Source organism: Corythoichthys intestinalis, chromosome 8, assembly GCF_030265065.1.
Source record: "Corythoichthys intestinalis isolate RoL2023-P3 chromosome 8, ASM3026506v1, whole genome shotgun sequence".
NCBI lineage: Eukaryota > Metazoa > Chordata > Actinopteri > Syngnathiformes > Syngnathidae > Corythoichthys > Corythoichthys intestinalis.
The window spans coordinates 50199638-50213867 of record NC_080402.1 but is presented as its reverse complement, the minus strand read 5'-3'; the positions used below and the strand labels follow the sequence as shown (position 1 = coordinate 50213867).

General features: G+C 38.7%; 2 protein-coding genes across 2 annotated transcripts in view; both read left to right on the top strand.

Moving 5' to 3' along the window:
* The first annotated feature begins 214 nt into the window (after positions 1 to 214).
* Positions 215 to 13604, top strand: LOC130920270 (zinc finger CCCH domain-containing protein 6-like). The gene is made up of 10 exons (XM_057843360.1): positions 215 to 732; positions 881 to 962; positions 3909 to 4241; positions 4358 to 4711; positions 4809 to 4907; positions 5012 to 5127; positions 5243 to 5351; positions 8868 to 9007; positions 11964 to 13435; positions 13515 to 13604. The coding sequence occupies exons 1-10, from the start codon at positions 653 to 655 to the stop codon at positions 13595 to 13597; spliced, it is 2868 nt and encodes a 955-aa protein (XP_057699343.1). The 5' UTR covers positions 215 to 652; the 3' UTR covers positions 13598 to 13604.
* LOC130920272 (sodium channel and clathrin linker 1-like) overlaps positions 13588 to 14230 on the top strand; it is a 75477-nt gene continuing 74834 nt past the window's right edge. The window contains exon 1 of the mRNA XM_057843362.1: positions 13588 to 13604. The gene's annotated coding sequence lies outside the window, so the exon portion shown is untranslated. The remainder of the gene's footprint in view (positions 13605 to 14230) is intronic.

Sequence of the window (14230 nt, the reverse complement as noted above, 5' to 3'; positions counted from 1 at the left end):
GGAGCCTATCCTAGCTAACAACGTGCAGGGTACACAGAACCGGTTACCAGCCAGTCACAATAATGATTTATAACTGTAAAATATGTACATATTCACAATTACGCTTAAAAAAACGACCAAAAGGTCACTTGCCAACTTTTAATTAGCTGTCCACAGTAGTGTCTATTATCCCTGAAGGTGTCATCAAATATGCAACAAATAGTAATGTCTTTTCTTTGAACTTAATGCATATAAACATCTGCTTCACAAACAGCCAATTGACAAAAAAAAAAAAAAAAGACATACAGATGTAATCAACACAGTTACATTATCATTACGAAATAAAAGTGATTTAAAAAATAAAAGACAGTAATGCAGGGGACGATATTGACAATTTGTCTATGGCTAGCTCCAGCAAGTTCTCGGCACTGTTGGAATTCCAGTTAAATACGTGGGCAAAAATATTGACATTTGTTATAAACAGTCAATGTAGTCGCTTATTTGATTTGATTTTACTGCTGTAATGGTCAAACGAATGAAAAATTCCGAGGAACCACGAACGCGCCATGACTGTGACGTAAAATATATGAGACAACACAACGGTGGTGTCACGTTGAATCTCAGAGCAACTATGCTGTTTTTATAACAAAATTTTATTAGGTTTATAGCCATAATGTCTTTCACTAACCTTTTTGCGGCTCTCCCTGTGATTAGTGTGAAATCTTCTGATCAACCGGCCTTGAAAACAATCAGGTAGTGCGGCTACGTTTGTATTCGAGGATGAGGAAATTAAAACTTTATAAAACTAAATAAAATAAATTATATTTAAATAAAACTAAATTGCATTTAATGATAAGGTTTGCTAATGCTGCACTAAACTCATTTATCTCTCTGTTTTTAGGGACGACACTTTCAAGGTTCAAAGACATTCTAAAGGCAGAAAAAGGGCGAGGAGCGATGAGCTACCTCTGTCTTACATAAAGGTTTGTTAAACAAGAATTGAACATTGATTTAATCGCTACTTAGATGTTGCTAAATTATCTTTTGACGCCATACAAGAACGAAAGCTTGCTCAGAACACGCCATGTTTGCTCTCCATGTCAGTCACAAGATGCTTCAATTTAGCTACACAATCAGAAGGGACAGAGAAAATGTTTTGGGGATTGGGGATTAAAAAAAAAAAGAGTCTTGAACAGTAACAAAATATTGTTAAATTGTTTCATTTGTATTTTCTCTAGCAGAATATAACGTAATGACATTTTCAAATAATTGTGGAAGAAAAGGATACATACAAACTTATTTCCTATACAGCTACAGCATATTAAAGAGATCATCAGACACAGCAACCATAGTAAATTATCCAATTTCCTGTAATTGGTCCAAAAATGATTTATAACGAGAAGGTATCTTGTGTTAATCCATAAATGCCTACAGAGCAGTGGTTCTTAACCTGGGTTGGATCGAACCCCAGGGGTTCGATTAGTAAGTTCAAGGGGTTCGGCGAAGGTAAAGAGACACAGAGCCATATTTTCGTAAGCTGTTTAGATCTAGGCAAAGTGGCTTTTTAAACCAGGTTTTGGACTGATTTTCTCCCAACTTTCAGGTTTAATCAACTTCTTTTAACTGCTAGTTCTCGCACTTGGTATGAGGGAATACAACAGACAATCGTCAGTGTGGTCTCAAATTTTTACCTGTTTATGAAACATTCTTTCAAAATGATAAGAATTTTGAACTGGAATTTGTTAAATTATTAGCTTACTAGCTTAGATACCGTAATTTTCAGACTATAAGCCGTTACTTTTTTCCAGTTTATAGTCTAGTGTAGCTTATTTGTCGATTTATTTGGTTTAATAGGTAACACTTTATTTGACAGCGACGTCATACTAACTCCATTAATGTCCAGCTGGGATGCTTTACATCCATTAAAAAGTTCGATAATTTGCCGGATGACACAAAATAGCATCTCTTAGAAGTAGAGCTGGGAATCTTTGGGCACCTAGCGATTCGATTACGATTCAGAGGCTTCGATTCGATTATAAAACGATTATTGATGCACCCCCCTCCTTTTTTTTTTTTCTCTTTTTTTTTTTTTTTTTTTTTTTTTTTTTTTTAATGTTTTGTACATTAGTTCCAGAATTGTTCAAAAATACTCTCAGGCTAAACCAAACTACTATTTCAGTATCAAGTTAACATATAGCAGTAAACAAATATACAAAAATAACAGTAAATAAAAAACTCCAGTCCCTATTCTGTATCAGCAGCTTTAAACTACATTCAATTAATTTAATGTTGTGAATCAACCGTTAAAGTTGTTAAAATTGCTCCCGTTATTCCATAATTTCCCTTTTGTCTACTTTCGACATGTGAAAGTTTTAAAACTATTTTAAAGATAGATTCAAGTCAATATTTTACCGATTTAGGAGTATTTTAGATGAAAAGTTAATTAGGTTTGCTTGGAAAGTTCGCTACAACAGCCTTGCAGGGAAGTGTACTGCTTTAAGATGGCGGCCGTTTACTAACGCCTGCATCTAGCTTTTTGTTGGTGTTCTGCTAACGCTACAGAATCTATATTGCATCTAGTCCTATATAAATGATATCTACCGTAACATTATGTGGATGTACTTTGTAGCAGCTTTTCGACAGCAGTCAGGTATGTTGTTGTTGTTTTTTATCTCGTGGCATGAGTTGAGCTAGAGCCGTGAGTTGAGCATTGGCATTAACCGAGGGGCCGAGTAATGAGAAGCATGATGTTTAACTACTCTCGCTCCGTTCCTCATTGACCGCGCGGCGCGCTGAGTGTGTTGCACTTCCGCTTTACTTGCCATATTTCAATAATCGGAATTTGGATGTTTGTGAATCGTTCTCGAATCTTTCACGGCCGAATCGCGAATAATCTAAGAATCGGAAATTTTGCACACCTCTACTTAGAAGCATCAATTTAATACTCATGGCAGTGCCATGTCATAATTAAGATGATCTTATGACAGTCTCATGGTGACACTGTCAAATGAAGTGTTACCAAATACCATTACTAGCAATTAATGAAATAAATTGAACGGTAACTGAAGAACTAATTGGCACAGAACATTTAGAATTTTGATTATATATATCTGTTGCGCTGCAATGCATACTAGAAGGTATATTTGATGACAACAGTGTTTACAGCAGGTGGCAGCAGAGGTTGACTGTCTCCTCCAAGGGGAGCAGTGATGGCTAAATGAAGCTTCTTGAAGCAACGGAGCTTTGCAGTACATTGGTTCAAAGCTTCATGGTGATTCATTTGGTCTTATGACATCTTTTAATGCCGCTGTCAAATAAACTGTTATCGGTTATAATATAATAATAATATCTTTTGGTGTAAATGTCCCATAATACAGTGAGAACAACTGTGGCTTATAGTCCAGGGCAGTTTATCTATGAACAAATGCCGTTTTCGTGTCAAATTTGGTGGGTGGCGGCTTGTAGTCAGGTGCGTCTTATAGTTTAAAAAATTACGGGATATCAGTTTTGAATTTGAAAAAACTGCTTTATTATTTAATTCCGAAGGGTTCGGGGAATCCCCATGTGAAACTTGTGGGGTTCAGTACCTTTAGCAAGGTTATGATTAGGAAACACTGCTGCAGAGTATAATGTTAGGTAGGACAAGTGAACGCCTTTAAACCTTATGGCAGAATGTACAATATACCATTATTTTACACTCTTTTATACAACAGACAACCATCTGAACCTCCTTCCCGCAAGTATATCAACGTAATTATTTTATTTTACAGCCTTTCGTGATATTTGGTGAGGATTTTGTCAAGTAGAATATTGCCCAGTATTGTGTTTTTCCTCAGTAACTGTTAGGAAACTGCTTGAACTGAGTATAAACCTCCTTGCACTGACCGGGTCAAGAATTTCTAAACTTCATTGATCTTTATTTCCTACAGAGGCGATGTCACTGGACACAGGAATGTAGGACTGATATTGCTCCCTTTTCCCAAGATGATTCCAAGACTGCTTATCGCCATGCGAAGAACACATACCATGAGAAGAGAGAAGCTGCCTTCAGCAAAGATGTCTGTTATAGTAAACAGAATGGTAAAACAAACCACAATGTCAACCAGCAACAACAAGATAAACGCAAAAATCACCAAAGAGGTCAACAGGAGGTACAAAAACAGCATCAAGATCGAGGGGGATGCCAGGAGGCAAAAGGTCCAAGCGAATCTGGAACGAGAACAGAACAAAGAAATCATAGGCGGTACAGAAACGAAAGGCCGGTGAGATTAGTTATCGGGTTGGCTACATCTGATCGAAGTTTGGATTTACTACTGCACTTCAAATTCAATGACGGGGATAAGCATTTCTAAACTTGATTGATCTTTATTTCTTACAGAGGCATTATCATTGGACACAGGAAAGTAGGACTGATTTCGCTCCCATTTCCCAAAACTATTCCAATGCTGCTTACCGCCTTGCAAAGAAAACTGACCATAAGAAAGAAACTGGCTTCAGCAATGATGTGGCATATAACTATGACAATAAGGTCTGTCATAGTGCCCAAGATGGTAAAACAAACCAAAATGTCAACCAGCAACAGGAGGGAAAACGAGAAAATTACCAGAAAGGTCAACATAAGGTACAAAAATGGCATCAAAATCGAGGTGGACGCCAGCATGCAAAACATCCAAGGAAATCTGGAACGAGGACAGAACAAAGAAATCGTATGCGGAACAGAGATAAGAAGCCAGTGAGATTAGTTATCGGAATGGCTATATATGATCGAAGTTTGGATTTACTACTTCAAATTCTATCATCATAATTCTAATATTTTTTTCACTTCTTAGGCCATCACATACTTCTCACCGGAATTTAAAGAGCAGAATACTGTGCTGCTCAATGGGAAATTATTTTGCCGACATTTCCTCTTTGGAAAGTGCATCAAGGTGAGTGATGTTTTTGTGCTTATGAATTGAAAACTTGTTTCCAACCATAATAAAAACATTTTAATACATTATGCATTGAAAGTTGCTTTCTATTCCTTTTATAGGAAGAGGGCTGCAAACTGCTACACATTCAAGCTTGCAATGATCTCATCAAAGAACCGTGTAAATATTACAAACAGCAAGCTTGCTTGAAAGGGGAGCAATGCCCATATATGCACAATATCCTTTACTGCAGTCAAAATATCACTAAGACTCCATTAGAGGGTCTGTAACATTTAGGATGTGGGTTAGGGAGTTCAGTTCCATTTCAATTGTTTCCTCAACGGGTATGCACAGTCTTTCCCCTGCAAATATTTCCATAAAAAAGGACGCTGTTCTAACAGAGATGACTGCAAGTTTTCTCATGAGCCACTCAATGACATCACCATGAAATTGTTGAACGAGGTTTGTATTTAAAACTTTGCTTGTTCACATTTATGTCCATTTGATTTTAGAATTGCAAGAAAATTTTGGCAACTACCTGGATATAAATTGATGATAAAATAGTGGTAGTATAATTTTCTAAGGCTATGTCTACACCTAGCAGGATTTTTTAAAACCGAGGATCCTGCCCTAATACGTCTGGAAAAAATAATTATGTCCTCACCAGCTCGTATGTAGGGTAAAAAAAAAAAGCTTCCATAGCCAACCGCATTCATTCATTTTTAAGTACATTCATAACAATGCACGAAAAATAATTGTCCGTAATACCCCATCCTTCACGTGTGTTCTTCAATATGAAGCACTGCAAGAGTTTATAAGTAAACGGAAGCAAAAAAGTCTTTGTTTAATTTACTCAAAATGTAAACATTGGTCTTGTGTGACGTAGGGACAATGTTTGTCGCAGTCAGTGACGCTTCCACAGTTAAATCTTCGGTTATCAGTGTCCACACGATGGCGCCACAAATGCAGAATTTGCACATCTTCACTTTGGACGCAGTTTTTAAGAACCCTTGTTTAAATGTGCATATGGATAATAGGGCAAACCGTAGGCAAAGTTCTTCTTTTTGTCAAAATATTTGACAGTTTTCTTAAACTAACGCCACACCACCAAGTACAGGTAGTCCCCAATTTACGAACAAGTTCTGTTCCTGCGCTGGCGATGTAACCCGGATTTAAATACCTCAAAAAACACGCTCTGAATTAAAAAAAAAAAAAAAAAAAAACACTATCCAAAAACATGTATTATATCTCATTGTACTGTCTTGGGGAAGACGTTGGAGCTAAGGCCTAGCTAGACAGTGAGCTAAGCTCCGAAATAACTATGTTTGTGGTTTGCTTACTATTCAGCTGCTCATGACATCAACATTTGCAGAATGAAACTCAATGAAAAATGAAATCAAATCAGTCTCATCTGCAAGAACAGCAATTCAAATTTGCGTTTAGAAGTAGCTGCTGATACAGCAATAACAAACGAAATCAGTTAGCGTCCGCACATCATCAAAAACAATCACATAAACTCGCCCTAAGTATTCGACCACAATTGAAAATGCACAACAAACAGTACAAAAGGGGTTATATACAGCCGTCGCCTCTGGATGCTCCACAAGCAACAAATGTGCACACAGGCTGTCTCCTCTGTCACTCGGCTGCTCTGTGTGTACGTGTGTAGGGGTGGGCGGGCGCGTCTGTACATGCACTAGCTTCCTGTTCTACGTTTCTACACCAAAATAAAAGCATGCATCACAAAACAAAAGTCAACAAAAAAAATAATAAAGTCGGGTCCATCTGTACATGTTTTCTTCGGACACAACATGTTCACATTTACGGTACCTTAATCTAAATCAGGGTATCTGCGGGTTCTTAAAATGTCTAAAAAAAGTCTTAAATCTAATAATTTGAATGTAAGGCCTTAGAATGTCTAAAATTCTCCTAAAATCTCATAAAAGATTTTAAAAACAATTTTGAAAGGTCTTAAAAATCTATTGATGTTACTTCACTACTTCACTACCATGTAGTAGTAGTACTTCGCACTCATTTGTATCAGCGTGTGAAAAAGCCGGGAATAAATTCATATACCGTAATTTTCTGACTATAAGCCACTACTTTTTTCCTTCATTTTGAATCCTGCGGTTTATAGTCCAATGCGGCTATTTGTTGATTTATTTGGGTTGATGCGCAACACTTTACTTGACAGCGGTGTCATAAAACCGTCATAATTATTACTTGACATGATCAAGGGCATTACTGAGTGCTTATGACAGATGTCATTAAGTGTCACTAACTCCCATTTTTGTCCAGCTCATTCAAAAACTTCATTCAAAAGTGAGACAATTTGCTGGATGACACTAAATGACATCTTTTATAAGCATTCATTAATGCTCATGACCGTGTCTTGTAATAATTATTGTCTAATGACAGTTTTATTGCTCTGTCAAATAAAGTGTTAACAAAAACCATAACTAGCAATTAAACAATGAACAGTAACTGAAGAAATAATTAGCACAGAACATGAATTTTGATTGTTATTTACATCTGCAGCGCTGCAATGCATGCATGCAAGGCATGTTGGACAACAACAGTGTTGACAGCAGGTGGCAGCAGAGCTTGACTGTCTCCCCCATGGGAGCAGTGATGGCCAAATGAAGCTTCTTGAAGCAATGAAGCTTTGCACCCATTTGGTTCATTTGGCCTCATGACAGTCGTATGATGACGCTGTCAAATAAAGTGTTACCGGTGAATATTTTTTGGTGTAAATAAAATATCCCATAATACAGTGAGGACCACCGCGGCTTATACTCCAGTGCGGCTTATCTATGAACAAAGGTCGTTTCGGTGTCAAATTTGGTGGGTGGCGGCTTATAGTCAGGTGCCTTATAGTGTGAAAATTACGGTACTTGGCAAGTAATTCTGAGTCTCCATTTTTCTTTTCAAATCTTTTGTACGTTTTTTTGCCTGTATCAATTTGAAATGGGTCTTAAATTTTATTCATTATGGTCTTAAATTTGGCTTGTTGAACCCTGCAGAGACCCTGTATACATGGACTGTCAACCTAGTGTCTAAAACGACATGATTGAAGATTTTGGTTGACCTAAAAAAAAAATTTTTTTTTTTTTTAAAAAAGGGAAGCTCTCAATATGATACAATTTACGGTAATCTCACAGTATTACTAACAACAATTATCGCTACATGGGTCAGGAAATCAATCTACAACATTATTCTATAAAACTAATAAAACTGAAAAACATGCTATTTATAGAAGCGGAGAAAACTTTAAACAGTTAAACAGGACTGAAATACAGTACTTGCATCCATGGGTAAGTGGCCAACCGCCATTGGCTGTACAGTTTACTAGTCGATTCACAACAGAGAAATTAGAGAAATAAATTCATATACTTTGCAGGTAATTCCGGGACTGTAATTTTTCTTCTAGTCTTTTGAATTTTTTTCCGGTATTGACGTGAAATGGGTCTTTAATTGTATTTGCCGTTGTTATTCTTTAAAAAAAAAAAAAGTCTTAAATATGGCTTGTTGAAACCTGCAGATATCCTGGTTATTGCAACATTCTTTTCAACAAATGTGTTTCTTAACAGATACATTTCTACTGGAAAACAGTGCTTTTTAAAAAGGATATAGTGATTCTTGGCATATCAATAACCTATTGGGATCCTAAGTATTGCAATATATCACCATGTCAATATATCATCACACAACGATGTAAATGCCACTTTTAGTGGTGTGAATAGTCAATGTGTCCATGATGATTTGGAAGATCATGCAAGGTAGTGTATTGGACTTCATAAAGAGGCAATCTAAACTGTACAAAGCTTTTTCCACCGTTCTTGATGTCATGTAGTGACTTGGCTAAAGGTCAGATTACATTTTATGACAAAAATAATACTGCAATACAGATCATTCCAAAGGGTGCATACTTTTTCTTATATTGTTCTCCAAATTACAGCACATTTCTTTCTCCTACAGGACATCGAACGGGATATGGAGCTTGCTAAGAAAGCTAATGAGGCTTTAGTTCAGTCAACGGCAGTAGATGAGTCTGTTATCAATCCCCTTGATACATCTCAAGAACAAAAAGCGGGTGATAAATTAGTAGAGCCCTTCAGGTAAGCATTTACATGATAAATCTCAAAAGTTCTCATGCCATTAAAATCCTGCCCTCCCACTCAATTGAAATTATAATGATGCTGCACTTGGGCAACTAATAGACCCCAACATTATACAGTTGGGAGAAAAGAGACAAACAAAATTATTGTTATGCTATTTGTGGCTAGCCTACCAGGAAGTTTCATGTGATTCTATAGTATTTTACTGTAAAATAAGCTGGCATGAGGCACACTCACATGGTTGCTGTGTAGGTTGATTTGTCACACTAAACTGTCACATTGCATTGTAAAATCATGTAGCTTCTCTTACCACTTGAACTCTTGCTCCATGGTAGAGTAGCAGCAACCGGGGAAAAATGGTAAGGTATGAAGTAGTAACAGCAAAGCTAATTTGAAAATTAAACATTAAAGACAAATGTTTACTGTTAAGGCTGCAACAACTAATCTATTAAATTGATAAGTAAATTAGTTGCCAATGAATTTGATAATCGATATGAAGCAAAACCCCGGGTCAACAGTCAACACCCTAATCTACGTGGTGACGTAGGCTCTTACGTGATGCGTCATAACAATGTACCAGTCGCCTCCCATTTAACACGCCCCACCTACCGTAGTTACGTCGATGCTAACAACAAAGCTAGTAGAAGAAGAAGGAGCCAGTAGCGCACCACATTGAACAACGTCCCAGCATTGGAAAGATGATGAGACCTGCCAGCTCCTTTCTATCCGTGGAGAAAGGAGGCTTCCATGTTGCTCTGCATTGTTTACTTCCTTGACCTAAATTAATTCGGTCGCAATTGTCGACGCACATCTTAGCGTGGTGACATCACGTAACCTTACGCACGGCTGAGGAGGGGAGGGGGGTTAGATGGGTGAAAAACAAAAAAAAAGACACAGCTTTTTTGTCAATGGGAAAGGTGCCAATTGCTAGTGGGTTGCATCGGCTTGGAAAAAACGCGCGTTGACCCACTAGTTTCAGTGGGAAAGGGGCATAATTGTGCAAGTTCTCCCACTTGAAAATATTAGAGAGGCCTGTAATTGTCAGCATGGGTAAACCTCAACCATGAGAGACAGAATGTGGAAAAACAAAACAGAAAATCACATTGTTTGATTTTTATAGAATTTATTTGCAAATCATGGTGGAAAATAAGTATTTGGTCAATACCAAAAGATCATCTCAATACTTTATGTACTCTTTGTTGGCAATAACAGAGGCCAAACATTTTCTGTGACTCTTCACAAGCTTTTCACACACGGTTGCTGGTATTTTGGCCCATTTCTCCATGCAGATCTCCTCAAGAGCAGTGATGTTTTGGGGCTGTCGTTGGGCAACACGGACTTTCAACTCCCTCCACAAATTTTCTATGGGGTTGAGATCTGGAGACTGGTTAGGCCACTCCAGGACCTTGAAATGCTTCTTACGAAGCCATTCCTTTGTTTCCCTGGCTGTGTGTTCGGGATCATTGTCATGCTGAAAGACCCAGCCACGTCTCGTCTTCAGTACCCTTGCGGATGGAAGGAAATTTTAACTCAAAATCTCTCGATACATAGCCACATTCATTCTTTCCTTAACACAGATCAGTCGTCCTGGTCCCTTTGCAGAAAAACAGCCCCAAAGCATGATGTTTCCACCCCCATGCTTCACAGTGGGTATGGTGTTCATTGGATGCAATTCAGCATTCTTTCTCCTCCAAACACGAGAACCTGTGTTTCTACCAAAAGTTCTATTTTGGTTTCATCTAACCATAACACATTCTCCCAGGCCTTTTTCTGGATCATCCAAGTGCTCTCTAGCGAACCGCAGACGGTCCTGGACCTGTACTGGCGTCAGCCTCTGTTACTGTGGTCCCCGCTCACTGTAGGTCACTCACTAGGTCCGCCCCGTCTGGTTGTGGCATTTTTGCTCACCGTGTTATCATTTTGACGCCACGGGGTGAGATCTTGCATGGAGCCCCAGATTGAGGGAGATTATCAGTGGTCTTGTATGTCTTCCATTTTCTGATAATTGCTCCCACAGTTGATTTCTTTACACCAAGTGTTTTACCTTTTGCAGATTCAGTCTTAACAGCCTGGTGCAGGTCTACAATTTCGTCTCTGGTGTGCCTCAACAGCTCTTTGGTCTTGGCCATAGTGGAGTTTGGAGTGTGACTGAGGTTGTGGACTGGTGTCTTTTATACCGATAATGAGTTAAAACAGGTGCCATTAATTCAGGTAACGAGTGGAGCCTCGTTAGACCTCGTTAGAAGAAGTTAGACAGCCAAAAATCTTGCTTGTTTGTAGGTGACCAAATACTCATTTTCCACTCTAATTTGGAAATAAATTCTTTAAAAATCAAACAATGTAATTTTCTGGGGGGGATTTTCCCCACATTCTGTCTCTAATGGTTGAGGTTTACCCATGTTGACAAATATACAGGCCTCTCTAATCTTTTCAAGTAGGAGAACTTGTACAATTGGTGGTTGACTAAACACTTATTTGCCCCACTGTATACGCGAGAGATTGTCTTGAGTCGTGTTTGTTGTTGATCCAGTGTGCCTCCGTCAGAGGTTAGTAAATGAAGCCAACTGTATTGTTTCTATTCTTTAATTAGATGTTACTACTTAGCATGGAGCGCTAAACTAGGAAGTGATTATGCTAATCAGTGTCTTAAATGTCCATTTGCATTGTGTTTTGGAGAAGCATATTAGCCCTTTGAGTTATTGTTTTTATATTATATATATATATATATAACGGGTGACTAGTGATGAAGAGACTAGTTAACTAGATTTTAACATTGGAAAATAGAAATAAAGTAATACATAATACATTGTGCTCACTTGCCAGGTGTTTAAGACAAGCTAACACTAACTTGAAAAAATGGCTTCCTAGGCATTTCAAACAAAAATTATAACCACAATGTGTCAGTAACATGGGACCTTTAAAAATATGCATTTTCTGTGTTATTCATATTTTTCAGGTTTAACTTCTATAACAGTGCTGAATCAAATGCCGACTGTAAGGAAATTTGTGTGACAGAAGGAGTGATTGGCGCCATTGAAGGAGATGCCCAGCAACAACCAGAGTGCAAGTCTCCTTTAGTAACTCCCTGTAGTGAACCGCCTGCTTTATATTCAGTTGAAGCGGTGCTGGGACCTCCATTGCCCACTTTCTTCAAAACGCCTTCTGACCTTCCAACTTCCTCTGGTTGCAGCAGCTCACCAACCCCTTCCAAAGTCTCATACTCAGTTGACGTAGTCCTCAAGTCACCAAAATCAACACAGAGCTTTACTTTAAGTCACACTTCTACCAATACTACTGCAATGCAGCAGGTTGCACCCAGTGCTCTACCAGACGAATCAGGTCCACCAAGCCAAAATAACAAATCCTCTGATATGCCACCTATTAAAAATGAAACTAACACAGAACTGTGCAAGACTCGGAAAAATACAGCAGTGGTCAAGGTGCAAACCTCTTCCAAGATCTCTAAAGGAGAGAAGTCTGCTGAGTACATAATACCAGAAGCCGAAAGACATACAGATTGTCTTAAAAAAGAAGAATACCAGCAACTAACAACGGAAATTCCATCTTCTAGCAACTGCACTCAACTAGCAAAGTCCTGCAAAGTGGAGTTTCGACGCCTTTTTTCAAGTCCCCCGGATCTGGTATCTACTCCAAAAGACTCACAACGTTTCATGCTCCATCATTCGTATCAGACAAATGACATCAATCCTCCTAGTTCCTCGACTCAGAGCTCCACACCTTTAAAAGAGACTGCTGGTGCTCCTACTGCACCTGCCAGCCCCTCCTCTAAAGCTAATGCTTATGGGAAGCTCAGCAATCACCTCCCCCTACAGTGTCTGTATTCCCAAAACACAAAATCTGCTCTACCTGCCCGAGCAGCACGAGCAAATAGTACGATAAAGCGTAAAACAGATCGCCTTAGCCTTGGATCAAATAAAAGCTTGGAAACACCATTTAAAAGCCTTTTTGCAAGCAGCATCGCAGACTCTCAAAATTCAACACCAGAAAACTCAACAATCACATCCAGCGCCCACAATTCAACTCAATCCATCTCTGCTTCATCTAAATCTACAAATGTCAAATGCCAAGATAGTTCTGAGAAAAGGGTTGAAGCAACCCAGGCTCGTGCAAGTTCTTTGCGTAGCCTTTTTGCCACCCCTCTCAGTGAACTTGAGGCTCTTCACAACCGATGTGTGTCTCAAGCAAACCATTCCAACAAGCTAGGGCTTTCATTACACCCTGTTGAAAGTGAATCTCCTGTTCCATCTTTTAATCACATCACAAAAGTATCCCAGGCAGCGTCCTCCACAGAAAATGACAGATCAGTTGATCCAAAGCAGAATAAAGAAATGGCTGACAGGAAGACACCCTCCAGTCCGGTTAGATCAGCAGTGAATAACCAGTTATCTGTCAGACAATCATACATAGGTAATACTTAATGCTGTTATGGAAACTAATATGAGAAATTGATGATGAATTCCAACACAGGTTGTTTTTTCTTCTGTAGGTTCTTCACCAAAGGCCACTTCAACTTCAGTGCTGAAAACACTCTTTTTGAGCTTAAGCCCATATCAGCAAGACACACAGTAACTAAAAGGTATTCAATTCCTTTTACACTAGAACTACCAAGGGTGGATCAGTTGTTAAAAAAAGCTTTTGTATCCAGAGAAGGGTCATCTGACTCTAATCAGCATATCTTTAGTGAGCATTGAGGTCCTCATTAGTCATTCCCTTTCACACTCGTAAAACAACAGGGTTGGATTGCTGCATTTAGTGTTTGCAGGGCAGGGCTGCCTGGGCTTTGTCGGACAGTGGACCGCTCAGGCAGGCAATTGGGCGGACAACCTTTTTACATATTCCAAAAGCTGCAGTTTGCCTACATCTCCTTTTTATACAAGGTACAGTGTAGCTATCTTTTTTCAGACAGAGTGTGATTGAGACAGTTGTTCCTTTGTGGTGTTTTCATGTCGGACACTTCTCAGTGAATCCTCAGCAAAAAAGAAAAAGTGTTTTGATGTCTTCCTAACATTTTGTCAAATTGTACGAGTCAATCAAAATCAAAAAATGAGCAGTCACTCATAATTATTCATTCAGGTGGATGGTTTTGATGGTTTCAGAGGTGTAAAAGAGAATGTTTTGTCAAAGCACAGACAGAATCTCCAAATGGAGGGGGAAGGTTATGACACCACCTCTCATCCACATACAATGCAGTATTGGAGTTTG